This window comes from Pinus tabuliformis, chromosome 9 (assembly GCF_031772625.1).
Source record: "Pinus tabuliformis cultivar Carrire ecotype Pingquan chromosome 9, CPIR1, whole genome shotgun sequence".
Lineage (NCBI taxonomy): Eukaryota > Viridiplantae > Streptophyta > Pinopsida > Pinales > Pinaceae > Pinus > Pinus tabuliformis.
The window spans coordinates 1,764,240,364-1,764,254,465 of record NC_142307.1 but is presented as its reverse complement, the minus strand read 5'-3'; the positions used below and the strand labels follow the sequence as shown (position 1 = coordinate 1,764,254,465).

Below are 14,102 nucleotides of genomic sequence, written 5' to 3'. Positions count from 1 at the left end.
AGTCATGAACTAAAAAATATCCTTCCAACAGATTTAACCATCTATCTATGACGTCTGCATCTATTTGTCCTTCAAATATGAGAATTTCAAAGTTAACTTGCAACTTAAAATGAGTGGCACCTCCAGAGTGGCTACTAGATGAAGATGCGTCGCCTGTGGGTAGTCGCCGAAGGATCTAGAAAAAGTTGTCCATCACCGTGTTCATTTATCACTTAAGGGCTTCCTCGAGCAATATTTCAAAATGATCTCCTACCCCCTCATCTTTCTTTTCTTCCACCATGGGAGGCCATCAGGGTTTGCGAGGTTCGTCTTGCAAAGGTTCAACCAGTTCGAGCCCTAACTCCTTATACCATGACCTCGTTGGGGACATGCAAAGAAAAATAGAGAAAGAGCAGACCGATTTGATACCATTGATCTAGACTTATGCAAGAACGCAACAAATTACATATATACACATAAACATAGAGATGCAGCAGAAATAAAACTTCATTTCATTAATATCAAAGAATTAAAATATGCTTACATACAAAAATGGAAATAAACTAGCTCGGGTGATGGTAACTTATCTCTAAGAATAGATGTGGCAGTCACATGCCTCTGAACTGTGTTACAATAAGCTTCAAAGGGCTATCTATTATTGAGAAACAATGGAAAACCTAAAACATCCAAAAATCTAACCCTAGGAGATGAAGCGCCAACACTGTGGGCCCCGTTTGGGTAAATTGGTACATCAAATTCTTAGGGTCGTAACTTTTGCATATGATATTCGTTTGGCTATCATAATACCTCGTTTCAAAGATCTCAAAGAGAAGTCAGGAAAAAACTATTAAATTTATTTGGGACTTTTCTGGTCTCTCCATTTTCCATACTAAAAAAAAAACCAAAAAAAAAACCTCTTTTAGTCCTTCAAAACGACTCTGGAAGTTTAACGCTTGAAAATTAGGTTGTGCTACAATTAAAGAAACTAAAAAAAAATAACGGTGGGGGTCCAAGTGGAATAGGTGGGTGGCTACCAACATCCACCTGGATCATAATATTAGGAAATTATATATTATAGAGCAATGGAACACATAAAATATTGCAAAAACATAAACACATAAAACACACAAAACAAGAGAGACACATATATACATGGTTAACCCAATTTGGGCTAGGTCCACGAAGAAAAAACCAGTCCTTCATTTATATTATCCGACAAAGTGAAGAGATACAACTTACAGTAGATCTGTTGTAATTTCCTCTTCGCCCATACACAATTTTCTTTCTCTTCCCATTAGAAGCAATTTTAGCTAAAAAGTGCCCACTAAATTTTCACATAATTTCCATGTTATAATATGTAAACCACTCAAAATATTTTAAATTATAATATGTAAACCACTCAAAATATTTTAAATTTAAAAAGAGGTACATGTCCTAAATAATTTTAAATTGTTTAATTTTGGTATGTGTTAAATATTTTATTATTAATTTGGGTATTTGTGAAATATTTTATTAATATTATTTACCTACCTTACCCATATGAATTAGAATATCAAAAAAAATATTAATGCATGTAAATCTTGATATTAGTAAAAAAATATAAATTAAAAGTGTTGACCCATTTGACGTTAATAACCATGCCCCCAAAAAAAAGTTAAATATAAAATATAAAATAGTTAAAAATAAAATATAGTTATTATTAAATATAAAATAGATAAATAGTTAAAAAGTAGTTAAATGAAAAATATATAGTTAAATATAAAATAGCTAAATAATTAAAAAATAGTTAAATATTTAAAAAACAAAACAAATTATCAAATTCTGGCCAAAAATATAAAAATATATAGTTAAATATGGAATAATTAAATATAGTTAAATATAAAGAATTAAATAATTTAAAATTGTATTCCATATAAGAGAAATTACTGAAAATATATAAATTAAAAGTGTTGACCCATTACACATTAATAACCATGCCCCCAAAAAATAGTTAAATATAAAGTAGATAAATAGTTAAAAAGTAGTTAAATGAAAAATATACAATTAAATATAAAATAGTTAAATAGTTAAAAAATATCTAAATATTTAAAAAACATAACAAATTAACAAATTCTGGCAAAAAAAAATATAAAAATATATAGTTAAATATGAAATAATTAAATACAGTTAAATATAAAACAATAAAATAATTTAAAAGCGTATTCCATAAAAGAGAAATCACTGGATTCCGACCAAAAATATAAAATATAGAACTAAATATAAAATAGCTAAATAGTTAAATACCATATTCCATAAAGGAAAAATTACCAGATTCCGACAAAAAATATATATAATTAAATATAAGATTATTAAATAGTTAAATAACATATTCCATGAACGAGAAATTACAATCTGACAATAAAATATATAGTTAAATACAAACTAGTTAAATAATTAAATAGTTAAATAGTTTATTTGAAGACATTTTCAGAAAAAATCACATTGGTAGAATGAGGCCAACGCACCAACCAGTGTGATTCATCATCAGGACAATAGTTAAATAGTTAAAAAATGTATTCCATAAAGGTTAAATTACCAGATTCTTGTGAAATTATGGTCCTAGTAGGCAACAATTTAAAAAAAAACACCAAAAAAAATAATTAAATATAAAATATATATAGTCAATTAAATATAAAATATAAATATAGATAGCTGAATTTAAATATAAAATATAAATATAGATAGTTGAATTTAAATATAAAATATATTTAAACAAATATTTTAATAAAAGCTCTCATTTTGATAAAAGTAAAAAATTAAAAATAATATATTAAAGTTTTTATTAAATCTCGTGGTAATGAATATTGTGAAATATAAATATAAGTAAAGTAATATTAAAAACTATCTATATGACATTTTTTTATTGATTTCCTAATTTTTCTACTTTTTAAGCTGAAATTTCTCTAATACTTACAAAAAAAACTACAATTACTTATTGTGAATTATATATATTACTTCAACTCTTTATCTTTAAAAATATATGAATACATTTTAACCATCCTTTAATATTATATGTATTGGATACTAAACCCAACTAAACTAACCCATCCTAAACATCAAAAAGCAACTCATAAATTGACATCACGATATCAATATTATAAACCTATACTTTTATATTGGAAACCAAATATTTTCATTGCAATACTTGTTAGACCAAACTCAAACTCTTTTTTTAAAATATTAAACATTTTTTAATAAAGTATTAGTCAAATATGGTTATATATATTAAAAAAATTTATAAATAAAGAAAATTTAAATCGCTCATTTTATTTACAAATTTAATTTTTAATATATATAATTAAATTTAACTTGTTTAAAATCTAATAGATACAAATGAAGTAAATAGTTTAACTTCACCCTTATCCCTTAAATTTCCAAATATTCTTATAATTTAAATAAAAATATTTATATATATATTTATAATATTTTAAGCATTTAAAATATTTATTTTATTTTATATAATAAAAAAATATTTATATAATTATAGTTAAAATAATTTTTTTAATTTATAATTATAGTTGTCAGAACATATAAATAGTCTATTAATTAATCATATAACAATTACACTTATTGAGCATATCTTCTTTGAAAATTTGTTTTTAATCAAAGTTCCTGGCCATTGATATTGATTTTGGCTTTTTTAAAGCTATCAAAGTACACTGACCTGTTGTGGTGGTAGCTAAAAGTTCCTCAATTTTGTATTGGCAGTATATGAGTATAGTTCTTGCTAAAATCATAGGATCTTAGTATATTAAATTTGCAGATAGTTAGATGTACTCCTGGTGTTATAAAAATCTTCTACTCATTAAACAAATTGTGATCAATTATGATTTCTCGAAAACTATCTTAATTAAAAATCTTATCACGATCAAATTAATTGTAATTGATTTTGAATTCTCCAAAGCTGTCATGGTTTTAACTTTCATGTACGCCATTCAAAATTAAGTAAAACTTAAAAGCCAGAGTAGATTTACTGTCACAATATTGATTTTGAATTCTCCAAAGCTGTCATGGTTTTAACTTTCATGTAGGCCATTCAAAATTAAGTAAAGCTTAAAAGCCAGAGTAGATTTACTGTCACAATATTGATTTTGAATTCTCCAAAGCTGTCATGGTTTTAACTTTCATGTAGGCCATTCAAAATTAAGTAAAGCTTAAAAGCCAGAGTAGATTTACTGTCACAATATTGATTTTGAATTCTCCAAAGCTGTCATGGTTTTAACTTTCATGTAGGCCATTCAAAATTAAGTAAAGCTTAAAAGCCAGAGTAGATTTACTGTCACAATCACCGCCGGCGGCGGAGCGATTATGGCGTTCATTCGCCGCGTTTGACTTGCCAACCCCAACCTGCATGATCGTCGTGTTCTCAAGTTTATTGTAAACGCCATTTTAAATCCATAATATGTTTATGGAACAATGGATTCACTTTCTAGCGATTATTGACCGATAAAGGTTATATATATATATATATATATTATTTCTCTACTTTTTAATTTATAATTTCTTAAAAAACACATACTTTTAAACATTATAATTTTTATTTTGTACAGATAAATAAAATAATTTAATTTAAATAATAAAAATAAATTATTATTATAATTAATATATATTACAAATTTCTAATATTATAATGATGAAGTTTAAGTTCTATTAATATAAATTTAATTTAATATTTGATTATTTCATATCACCATAAGTTTAAAATATATATTATTTTAATAAAAGCGTAAATGTAGGAAAAATGATATCTTTTAAGGATTATGAGAAAAGAACTGGAAATCAGGGAAAATTTTAGGAGAACCAACGAACCTAATTGAATTAGAGTCTGCAGTACTGTTCCTCCAATCATGCCACCCCAAATACCCTATCCACCAATAAAAGCAACCAGTACATTTCAGCATAAATCCCATACGAACCAACGAACTCTAATACTCTGATAAAAATGATGTATTTCTAATCCTCTCAACCAACGAACCTAATTGACAAATGCAACAACCTGAAAAGAAATTAAACCAAAAACAAATGATAATTAAAGAATACAATAACATTAAGGGAAAATGACTTACTTTGTTACAGTGGCCAAATCTGGGTTTAAACTTTTTTATCTCAGGTAAGTAACAGAGATTATTTCTCCAAGAAACGTTATGGTTTCATTGACAACAAAAAGAGTTTGGTGGAGAAATGTATTATTTATTTATCAATAAACGAGAAAGGTGTACAGAATCACATCATTGGTAACTTAACAACCAGGTCGATGCAATGAAATTATATTGAGATCCATGTTTGATATCCAGCACTCATATCGCCTCATTTTTGGTGAGTTTTGTTTTTTCACGAGTCAAAAGTTCCACTCTTTTTTATTGTTTATTTGAAAAGAGATAATTAGCCAAAACTCCAAAAATAAATTCCACAGGCAAAGTTCACCTCCAATAAACAGAACTCTGACTTCCGTCATAATTCAAACTAGATTTAAGGCCAGATTTACTCAGGAAAACAGGGCAGTTTGAATACTATTTATCTTGAGCTCAACACACTTTTCCTTGACTTATAACTGCCCACTGAATCTATTTAAATATATAGAGGTGCCTTGTGTGTGCTAAGAAATATGAAGAAACATGACATGTTCGGCACTTATTTAAGACTGAAGAGGTGGCTTGTCTGTAGGGAAATCTGATTAGATTTAAAGAATTGTGATCACACTGGATCTTATTAGCCATCCACAGTTTTGAAGTTTGAAAGTCTGAATTGGTTAATATGTAGATATGCATGCCTTCATTTTTCTGACAAGCATATGACTATTCACAAGATTTAGAGAGGTTTAATTCCGAGATTTATGAAAAGCAAACCCATGAAATCATTTGCCAAAGATGTTTCCATTAATCAAGAACAGGGCTCGAAGACGATATTAGAATACAATTTAGAAAAAAAACATGACATTGATTATATCTAGAGAAGATCTGTCCAACAATTTGGGAAGAAACATGAGATTGGAGTCGTTTGGAAAAGATCTGTCCAGCAATTCAAGCCCTAGGGGAAAAACAAGATAACTAAGTTGTTTCAAGAAGATAAAACGCCAGTAGAGAAAGATGTCATCAGACATACGTTCGATGTGGTGAACAACATCAACGAATGTGCCCCCACACAATGTAAAAGCCGAAGAATGAACCAAGAGGCAAGAAACGATACGAAGGTAAGTGAACAGATTAAGTATGCTACTTGGCTATTTGAAGTTAGAATGTAGACGCTATTTGAATAGGATTTATAGAGTTTTAATACCTTTTTATTTATACACTCTATAGTAGTCCTTTTCTTCCTAGCTATCTGAATTTTGTTATTTATAATTTTTATAAGTTGAAGGTTGAGTTTAGGTTGGGCTAGTTTCATGTCAGGTTCAGCTTTACGCTGGATGGAAGAATAATCTATTCAATTGTGATGTTGTCATTAAAATTATCTAATGTTTGGTCGAGTCTGGATGTTCCATAGGAGAGTTTTAATTCTCAATTCTTTACCAAGAAATTTAAACCTAGAACCTGATAAAAATTAAACCCCACAAACAAACAAAAATAATTTTCACATTTAAATATTTCCTGTGCTTTAAATTCACATAAAAATGGTGAAGTTTTCCTTCTATTTGTATATTTTTCAACCTCACTTGATTGTCACGTAATGCTAAGGAAAATAGAAAACCATTAATCAGCACTTGTAAAAGTCAGTGTGCAATAAAAGAACAGGGTGGTTCCATGAAAATAATGAATGAGGGAATTAAACAATTGTCTAGACAAGTCAGTGCAGCTTGACAAAATGACTCTCCCTGCCCTTGAATGTGGCAGAAGATTGTATATTTTTCAACATCACCTGATAGTCACATGATGTTATGGAAAATAGAATACCATTAATCAGCATTTGTAAAAGTCAAAGCCTGCAATAAAAGAACAGGGTGATTCCATGAAAACAATGAATGAGGGAATTAAAAATTTGTCTAGACAATTGAATGCAGCTTGACAAAATGACTTTCCTTGTCCTTGATTGTGGAAGAAGACACCATAATCAAATTCACCATGAATTCACTGTCCTCTTCAAATACACTTAAAAATGCCTATTATCTGCCGAAACTGGTGATGTGGATGCATTAGAGTACATGCATCACTTCAGAGTAACAGTGTAGCAATCCTCATTTCATACTTCAGAAGATAACTGCTCTCTGTCATCTCTTTCAGTGTCCTGCCACAAGATTAATCTTGTGAATAAACATCTCTATATAACATGAGAGGATTAATCTTCTGAACAATAAACATCTCTGTATAACACAAGATATCACATAGTAAATTATAAAGGGTTTGCTTTATCTACCTTCCTTAAACTGTCTTTGATTGAATCTACTGAACCTCCCCAAAGTTTAATCCGATCTTCAGCTTGTGAAGCCTGCAATTTATGGGTAAAACCAGCAATATACTAAATTACGAAGCCTGGGAAGAATGCTAGTAAAGAGTAGATTTGGAATTACAGGTAAATACCTCTCTGTCCCAGTTAGTCCTATACGTGATAAACATAAGAATTAGAGTCTGCAGTACTGTTCCTCCAATCATGCCACCCCAAATACCCTATCCACCAATAAAAGCAACCAGTACATTTCAGCATAAATCCCATTGCTTAACAATGGTCATAAAATAGAAATAGTTGTAACTAAGATTGTACATTAATAATTATAGTTACCATTGCTCCAAAGTCCAATTTGTATCCCAAGATCAGACCAAGAGGAACCCCAACAATGTAATAGCATCCTAAATTTATATATGCCACCAACCATTGCCATCCTGCTCCTACAGCCACCCCTGAATTTACACCAACCAAATACATTTGTATTCATTAATTTACCGCACTGCTCTACATGAAAAATCCAGAAAAATTGCACATACTCAATGGACAACAATCCAGTAAATGTGAATTTACGCCAACCAAATACATTTGAATTCAATAATTTACTACGCTGCTCTACATGAAAAATTCAGACAAATTACACATACGCAACGGACAACATTCCAGGACATGGAATGTAAGAAATTAAGAATATAATATTCATATCTGGATTACCTTTTCATTTGACTAGAGAAGGAAACAATGTCTAGCGTTTCAGATTCTTGAGAATTACGCAAGTTTCCATTCTTTAGTTTTACAATAGCAATTCTTTGGGGAGCATGAAAATATATGTGATTTTATATATTTTTAATACAAATCCAGTACATTGATGATTGTATATAAAAACTACTCAGAGCAGTCCTTACTAGATGATATTAATTCTGTGAAGTCATTGTTCAAAATAATTGCTATAATTACTTCTGGTAAGAAAACAGACCCAAAGTCTATGCATAACTTAGTTTTGAGTACAGGGAAAAGAACAATGTAAAATATTTTTTTTTTTATATATAAGTAAGAACAAATACTCTGTCATCCACAGGTTTTGGATAGGTGGTGATCAGGTGCGCTGTTAAGGCACTCTTAGATGTTAAGTCACCAGTTCAATTCCCAGCTTTATTTGTGTGTTACTTTTGGACATGACTATTGCCAAAAAGAAAAGAAACTGATATGGAAGATAATAAAAAAAAAAGTTTCGCTAAGGTCAGTGAACAGCAGAGAAAGGCAGAGATCCAAGCCATAAGCAGAACAATACGAGCAAAGATATCACCACTGAGCAATTCAGTGCACCTAATAAAAATAGAATCAGCTGTTAACAATATAATTGATTGTCATGGGATCATAGCTGAGGAAGACCTTGGAGCAAAGAGGTGGGGCATTGTGCAGATTGAGTCATAGTTTGACCGGTGGAGAAAGCTGAAAAAAGGTTCAATGACTCCGAACCAGGAGATTCAGAATAATTTTTCAAACAAGGTAAGTATGATGCAGAGCATTCTGTAAAGCTCTGCACAATCGGTAGATTACACAACGCTGATGCAGAGCATCCATCACCATTCTGTAAAGCTCTGCACAATCAGTAGATTACACAACGCATCCCTAAACGCCACATTCTTGCAATGCAATAAGACCCGTTTATTAGTATTATTTTTATAAGAGGAGGTAGGCAGCAGTAGTAACTGGGAGGCTCAAGAACATTGTAAATACACTCAGAGGAGCAAACACTTATTCTCAGCCCAATAGTCTCTAAGTTCTATATTATCTCCCTAATTACCACTGAAGCAAGCATAACCCCCAATAGATGGGACCATGAAGGTATTTCACTGTTCATCCATCTTGGTCTCATCGAATACCAGACCTAGCCAATTAGCAGTTAATAGATACCCACTGGCATTACTGATTGTATAGTCACAGCAACAACACCTTGGGATTTATCTTAAGATGTTGCAGCGTGTGAGTCCTCTTCCTTACCGCTGTGAGAAACCTAACTGTTCTTACTGAACTATACTTGTAAGTATGTGTTGAACTAATGACTATTATAGTTTTTCTTCAATATCGCTAATATAGATGGGGTCAGGAAAAAGTTTTCTGAAAATGGATCTCATGGCCAGTAATTTTATTATAAAAGCATAGACTGCATCTCTGTTATACAGAATGTAAAAAAAATTACTCAGAAAATTAATGATAGGAAAAAACAGAAAAGCCTCGATACAGTCTCAAACCAGTGGACTCTGTTCACTTTATACATGTTGCACTATGCAAACAGTACTGTGCAATTCTAACAAGAAGGATAGGAAAATAAATTATTAAAGATCTTACCGGATAGAACTGGCTGCACACTGTTGAGAAGCATTGTCAGTGCAAGCAAAGTTGCTAGCTTGGATACTGCATGCATAACCTCCTTGCTATTCGTAAAAGCCACTGGAAATTCATTTCTGGTGCCGAAAATAATGATCATACATGTTATTCCTATCATTAGTGAGGTCAAGGTCGCCACCACTACTGCAAACTGTCCAGCCTTTGGGCGCCCAGCTCCAAGTTCATTCGACACTCTCACACTGCAGCAGAACAAACCGAATACAGATAGAGATCGTCATACTCTGGTTTTTGGGCACGACTCAAATGATTTTATTCAGTTCAATCAGACTATCATAGGGAAGAACTGGAACCACCCAACAGACCTGACAGCAGCATTGAATCCAAGGGCTATCATCATTTCCCATCCGTTCAAATTCATACTGCAAAGGCATAATGGTTGCCAGTAAGATAATTACTATACTCTGTAACTTTGATGTACCAATAAAGAATATTAGATACAGGAAATGATTTTGCAAATTATCATACCAAATGGAGATTGAGTCTACTGCAATTTCTGGATTTTTCAGGTGCCCAACTAAAACGATCAATATCATAAGATACCAGAACTCCAGGCTGCCAATTAAAGAGTACAGGATCAGAACGAGTACTTTTGCTAAGATTTGAACGAACTAAACAGTAAAACCAGAGAGCATAGCAATAAATGATCGAAGAAAACAAACCATAGCATCACAGCAGAAGCCAAGGAAAGCCTGATGAAGGCAGGCAAATCCTGGAATGCCAACCGTGACATTCCAGTCCATGAACCAGGAAAGGCACCCGACATTATATATATCAGCTGCCCCACATCAACTATCACCCATGCAAGGTTGAGAGTTATGGCTGCTCCTGGCAAACCCCATCCCAGCTTCAAAATAAAGAGCCAGCTCAAGAAAATGTGTATGACTAAAGCCACTGCAGCGATCCAGGCCATGGCCATGACCTTTCTCTGCGATTGAAGGAACTTCTGCATTGGAAAATTTAGTGCATAGGCAAATAACTGAGGAAGCATCCAGATGGCAAACTTCCCAGCCAAGTCAGAAATCTCATCAGATTGCCCAAAGAGCTTCAATATGGGCGGTGAAAAAATGTAAATGAGGCTTAAGCCTGATGCTGTGACAAGAAGTATAATCCATGACCTCTGCATATACACTCCCAGCATGTGTATCTGCCCTGCTCCAAAGGCTTGACCACACAGTGTCTCCAGTGCACTGCCCATGCCAAGCTGCAATTCAATTCAAGTCAAACTCTACAAAACTGAAACAAACAGAAAAACTACCAATAGAAAATGGTTTTTAGTTTGGCCCACCATGGTTCCGAAGGCCAGCCCTGCTATAACAGAGTTCTCGATAGCCACTGCAGCTAGTTCAACAGTACCCAAATGCCCAGCAAAGGTCTGGGTGATAGCTCCCAGCGAATACTGGCATAGAGCAGTGAAAATCACAGGGCCTGAAATAGCCCACAGCTTTTTGGATTCTATCCAAGTTTCTCGAGCTAGCTGCTTGGGATTCGAGATTAAATGGGCATCCAGAGAAAGATCATTTGGTCTGCTCTGAACCAAAGGCCCATCTCTTATCTCTCCACCATTTTCCTCTTCTTTCTCTAACAAAGGAGATCTCAGAGTCTCCTCCTCCATTGCTGTAACTTCTCTATCACTCAGAAAACTAAACAATGTAATACCAAATGGCCACTCAAAACCAAATCAAGGGTGCAGTTTCTTTGCACAGCTTCTAAATCTCCAACCAGGATTGTAGTTTCTTTGCACGGCCACTGATGCCCAATCTAGGCTTTATAAGCTGACTTCTCAGTGCTTCAGGGATACATTGAGGTTTATAACCAACGTTTAGATTCATAATTTTGTTCACCCGCTTGGCAACCTGTCCACCTACGAGGCATAATCACATCACATGAATATACTGCTACGACGGTAATTCTATTCTGTAAGTTAACAAACTGTAACCTAAATTCTAAATACACGAGGACGGGCTGTCGATTACTGTGACAAAATAAAAATGGCCAAGGCATAAATGTCGAACACGAGGACATTGGTAAGCTTTTTGGGCCAACAATTTCTTGTGTGTGGGTATAAATTTCATCCCAAAAATTTAAATGATGGTGAAGCTGGATGTTTAATTTAATGTTTAAATAGTATTTTAGAATTTAAAAATATATTTAATAGATAAAAGAAAATTTGGGTATTGGAACAGAGGTCTTTTTAGTAGCTTAAAGACAAAAGAAAGGTTGTTAGTGTTAGACTAGTTTTTAATATAAATTTATACTTCAGAATATAAATATGCATAAATATACCAATTTAGAAGACTTAATCCTAGAAAGTATAATAATTATTCCATCCAACCACTCAAACTAAACCCATAGAACTTATATGAATCACACTTCTTCCAGAGGTCGCCCCCTTTTAAAAAAAACCAATTGACTAATAAATATTCAAAATATATACTTAATAATTTAAATTATGATTTTTAATAAAATATATATATTTTAAAATTATTACTTTTATTTTTAAAAATTAGTTTTAATATTTATAATTCTTCATCATAATTTTAATGTGTAATAATACTTTGAGATTTTTGACTTCTTTGTGACATAAATGGTTTTAAAGTAATCTAACTGAGAGAAATCTAGTTATGGAGCAATGTAACTATTAAAAAGTTTTAAGTATACAATTTTTATCTAGAGCATGGATATAAGTTGTTTAAAATCTGTTTTTGAATATATAAATATATGTAGAGTCTTGAAAAATTATTTGGTACTTCATTTTTGCAGATTACATTATGAAATTTAAGATTCCAAAAAATCTTTGCTGGATTCAGGGGAAAATTAACGAGAAAAGATGTTGGGAAAATGACAAGGCTGATATATCAGTGAGAAAATTGATAAGAAAAAATGTTGAGAAAAAGACAAAGCTGCTATATTAGTTTGGATTAGTTACATTTTTGTCTTTTTCACCAAAATCAAACGATACAATTATTGATTAATGTGACTTTTTCGCCAAAATCAAACGAACAATTGTTGACAAAATCATAAATTTAAATTGTTTAAAATATATTTTTAAGTGTCTAAATAAATTTAGTGTCTTTTTAAGACACACTAGATTTCTACACATTACATAACTGAAACTTGAAATTCCAAAAATTCCGAGTCAGTAAAATTTACTAAACCCAAACCAATTATTTTGATGTAAAATATAAGTTTAGTTATTTAAATTATTTAAAATACAATTCGTGATAAAATAAACTAAAAACACTGTTTAAAAAAATAATTTTACCAAGGTCATCCAGGAAGCACAATGAAACTCTAATATCGAGAAGTAATAACTGTATTTTTGTACATTCTCCTTAGGCTCATTTCAAAAAAACACAGAAAATATGTATTATTTTATGTTTTTGCCAAATTCCAATAACTTGTGGCATGCAATGAACCAAGTCTTCATGGTTTCTCAACCTGACAACAGTCACTTTTTCACTGCATACAATCAACCAACTCTTCAATATGTGAATGTCTATCTTCTCATCTTCACCGACCCCGGCGTTGGGTTTCACGGCGCATAATCAACCAACTCTTCAACCTGTGACCATATCTTTGATCTTCACCAACTCTTCAACCTGTGACCATGTCTTCGATCTGCACTAACTCTTCACAGCGTTGACCTTTGGATTACCAAACCCTTGGCGCGCATTTCAAAAATTATAAAAAAATGAAACATTCACACCTTTTAAAACATTAGATTTCCGTACTACTTGTGTCAACGTCCCATTGATCTTACATCTTGATTTTTGAGCCAATTATGGCTTCAAACCATGAGAGATTTCCCCTGCATGTTCTGGTTATGCTATTGATTTACTGACTAGCATAATCCAAAACGGGGAAAGGAAGGTTTGGGTTTTTAGGTGTGGGGAATATATGGTAGTTAACCAAATCTTTGATTTTTCAGGATGCATTTTGGTATAAAAATTTATGTTCAAGTAGTTAGGGATAGATTACATGCTGAGATAGAGTAAGTAGAATCAGGGTTCAAGTTTAGGTTATATACTAGTAACTCACATAGTAACAAGATGTATGCATTGGTTTTGTGTTTTGCAAGGAAGAAGATGTAGTTTCTATATCAAATGAAGTTTGGTTTATGGATAGGTCTTATTTGTCTATAAAACTTGTCTACTTTTTTTTTATGCTAGGGATGAGGCCATGTAAGACACCCAATATGGATAAAACTCCTTGGGCTCCCTATGGAACCCCAAGATTTATGCATAATTGAAAACAACCTAGGAAAAAATATTCTTGTGGATGATAGCTTTGTTTAT

General features: G+C 31.9%; 1 protein-coding gene across 1 annotated transcript; it reads right to left on the bottom strand.

The window, feature by feature from the left end:
- Positions 1–6,785: 6,785 nt before the first annotated feature.
- On the bottom strand, positions 6,786–11,812 carry LOC149155839 (protein DETOXIFICATION 33-like). Its single transcript, XM_089446045.1, has 9 exons — positions 11,093–11,812; positions 10,467–11,008; positions 10,273–10,359; positions 10,110–10,166; positions 9,748–9,986; positions 7,732–7,850; positions 7,533–7,619; positions 7,369–7,440; positions 6,786–7,239 (listed from the first exon to the last, which is right to left on the bottom strand). Exons 1-9 carry the CDS (start codon positions 11,417–11,419, stop codon positions 7,195–7,197), a joined length of 1,575 nt encoding a protein of 524 aa, XP_089302171.1. The 5' UTR covers positions 11,420–11,812; the 3' UTR covers positions 6,786–7,194.
- Between the last annotated feature and the right edge of the window lie 2,290 nt (positions 11,813–14,102).

Bases quoted from the DNA above. Each gene is read 5' to 3' on its own strand.
- LOC149155839 (XM_089446045.1), bottom strand. From the start codon at position 11,419: ATGGAGGAGGAGACTCTGAGATCTCCTTTGTTAGAGAAAGAAGAGGAA. The intron at 10,360-10,466 runs GTTTGTTTTCTT...TTTAATTGGCAG, and splicing joins GCTTCTGCTGTGATGCTATG to CCTGGAGTTCTGGTATCTTA. The intron at 7,851-9,747 runs GTAAGATCTTTA...GTGTAAATTCAG, and splicing joins TGTGCAGCCAGTTCTATCCG to GGGTGGCTGTAGGAGCAGGA.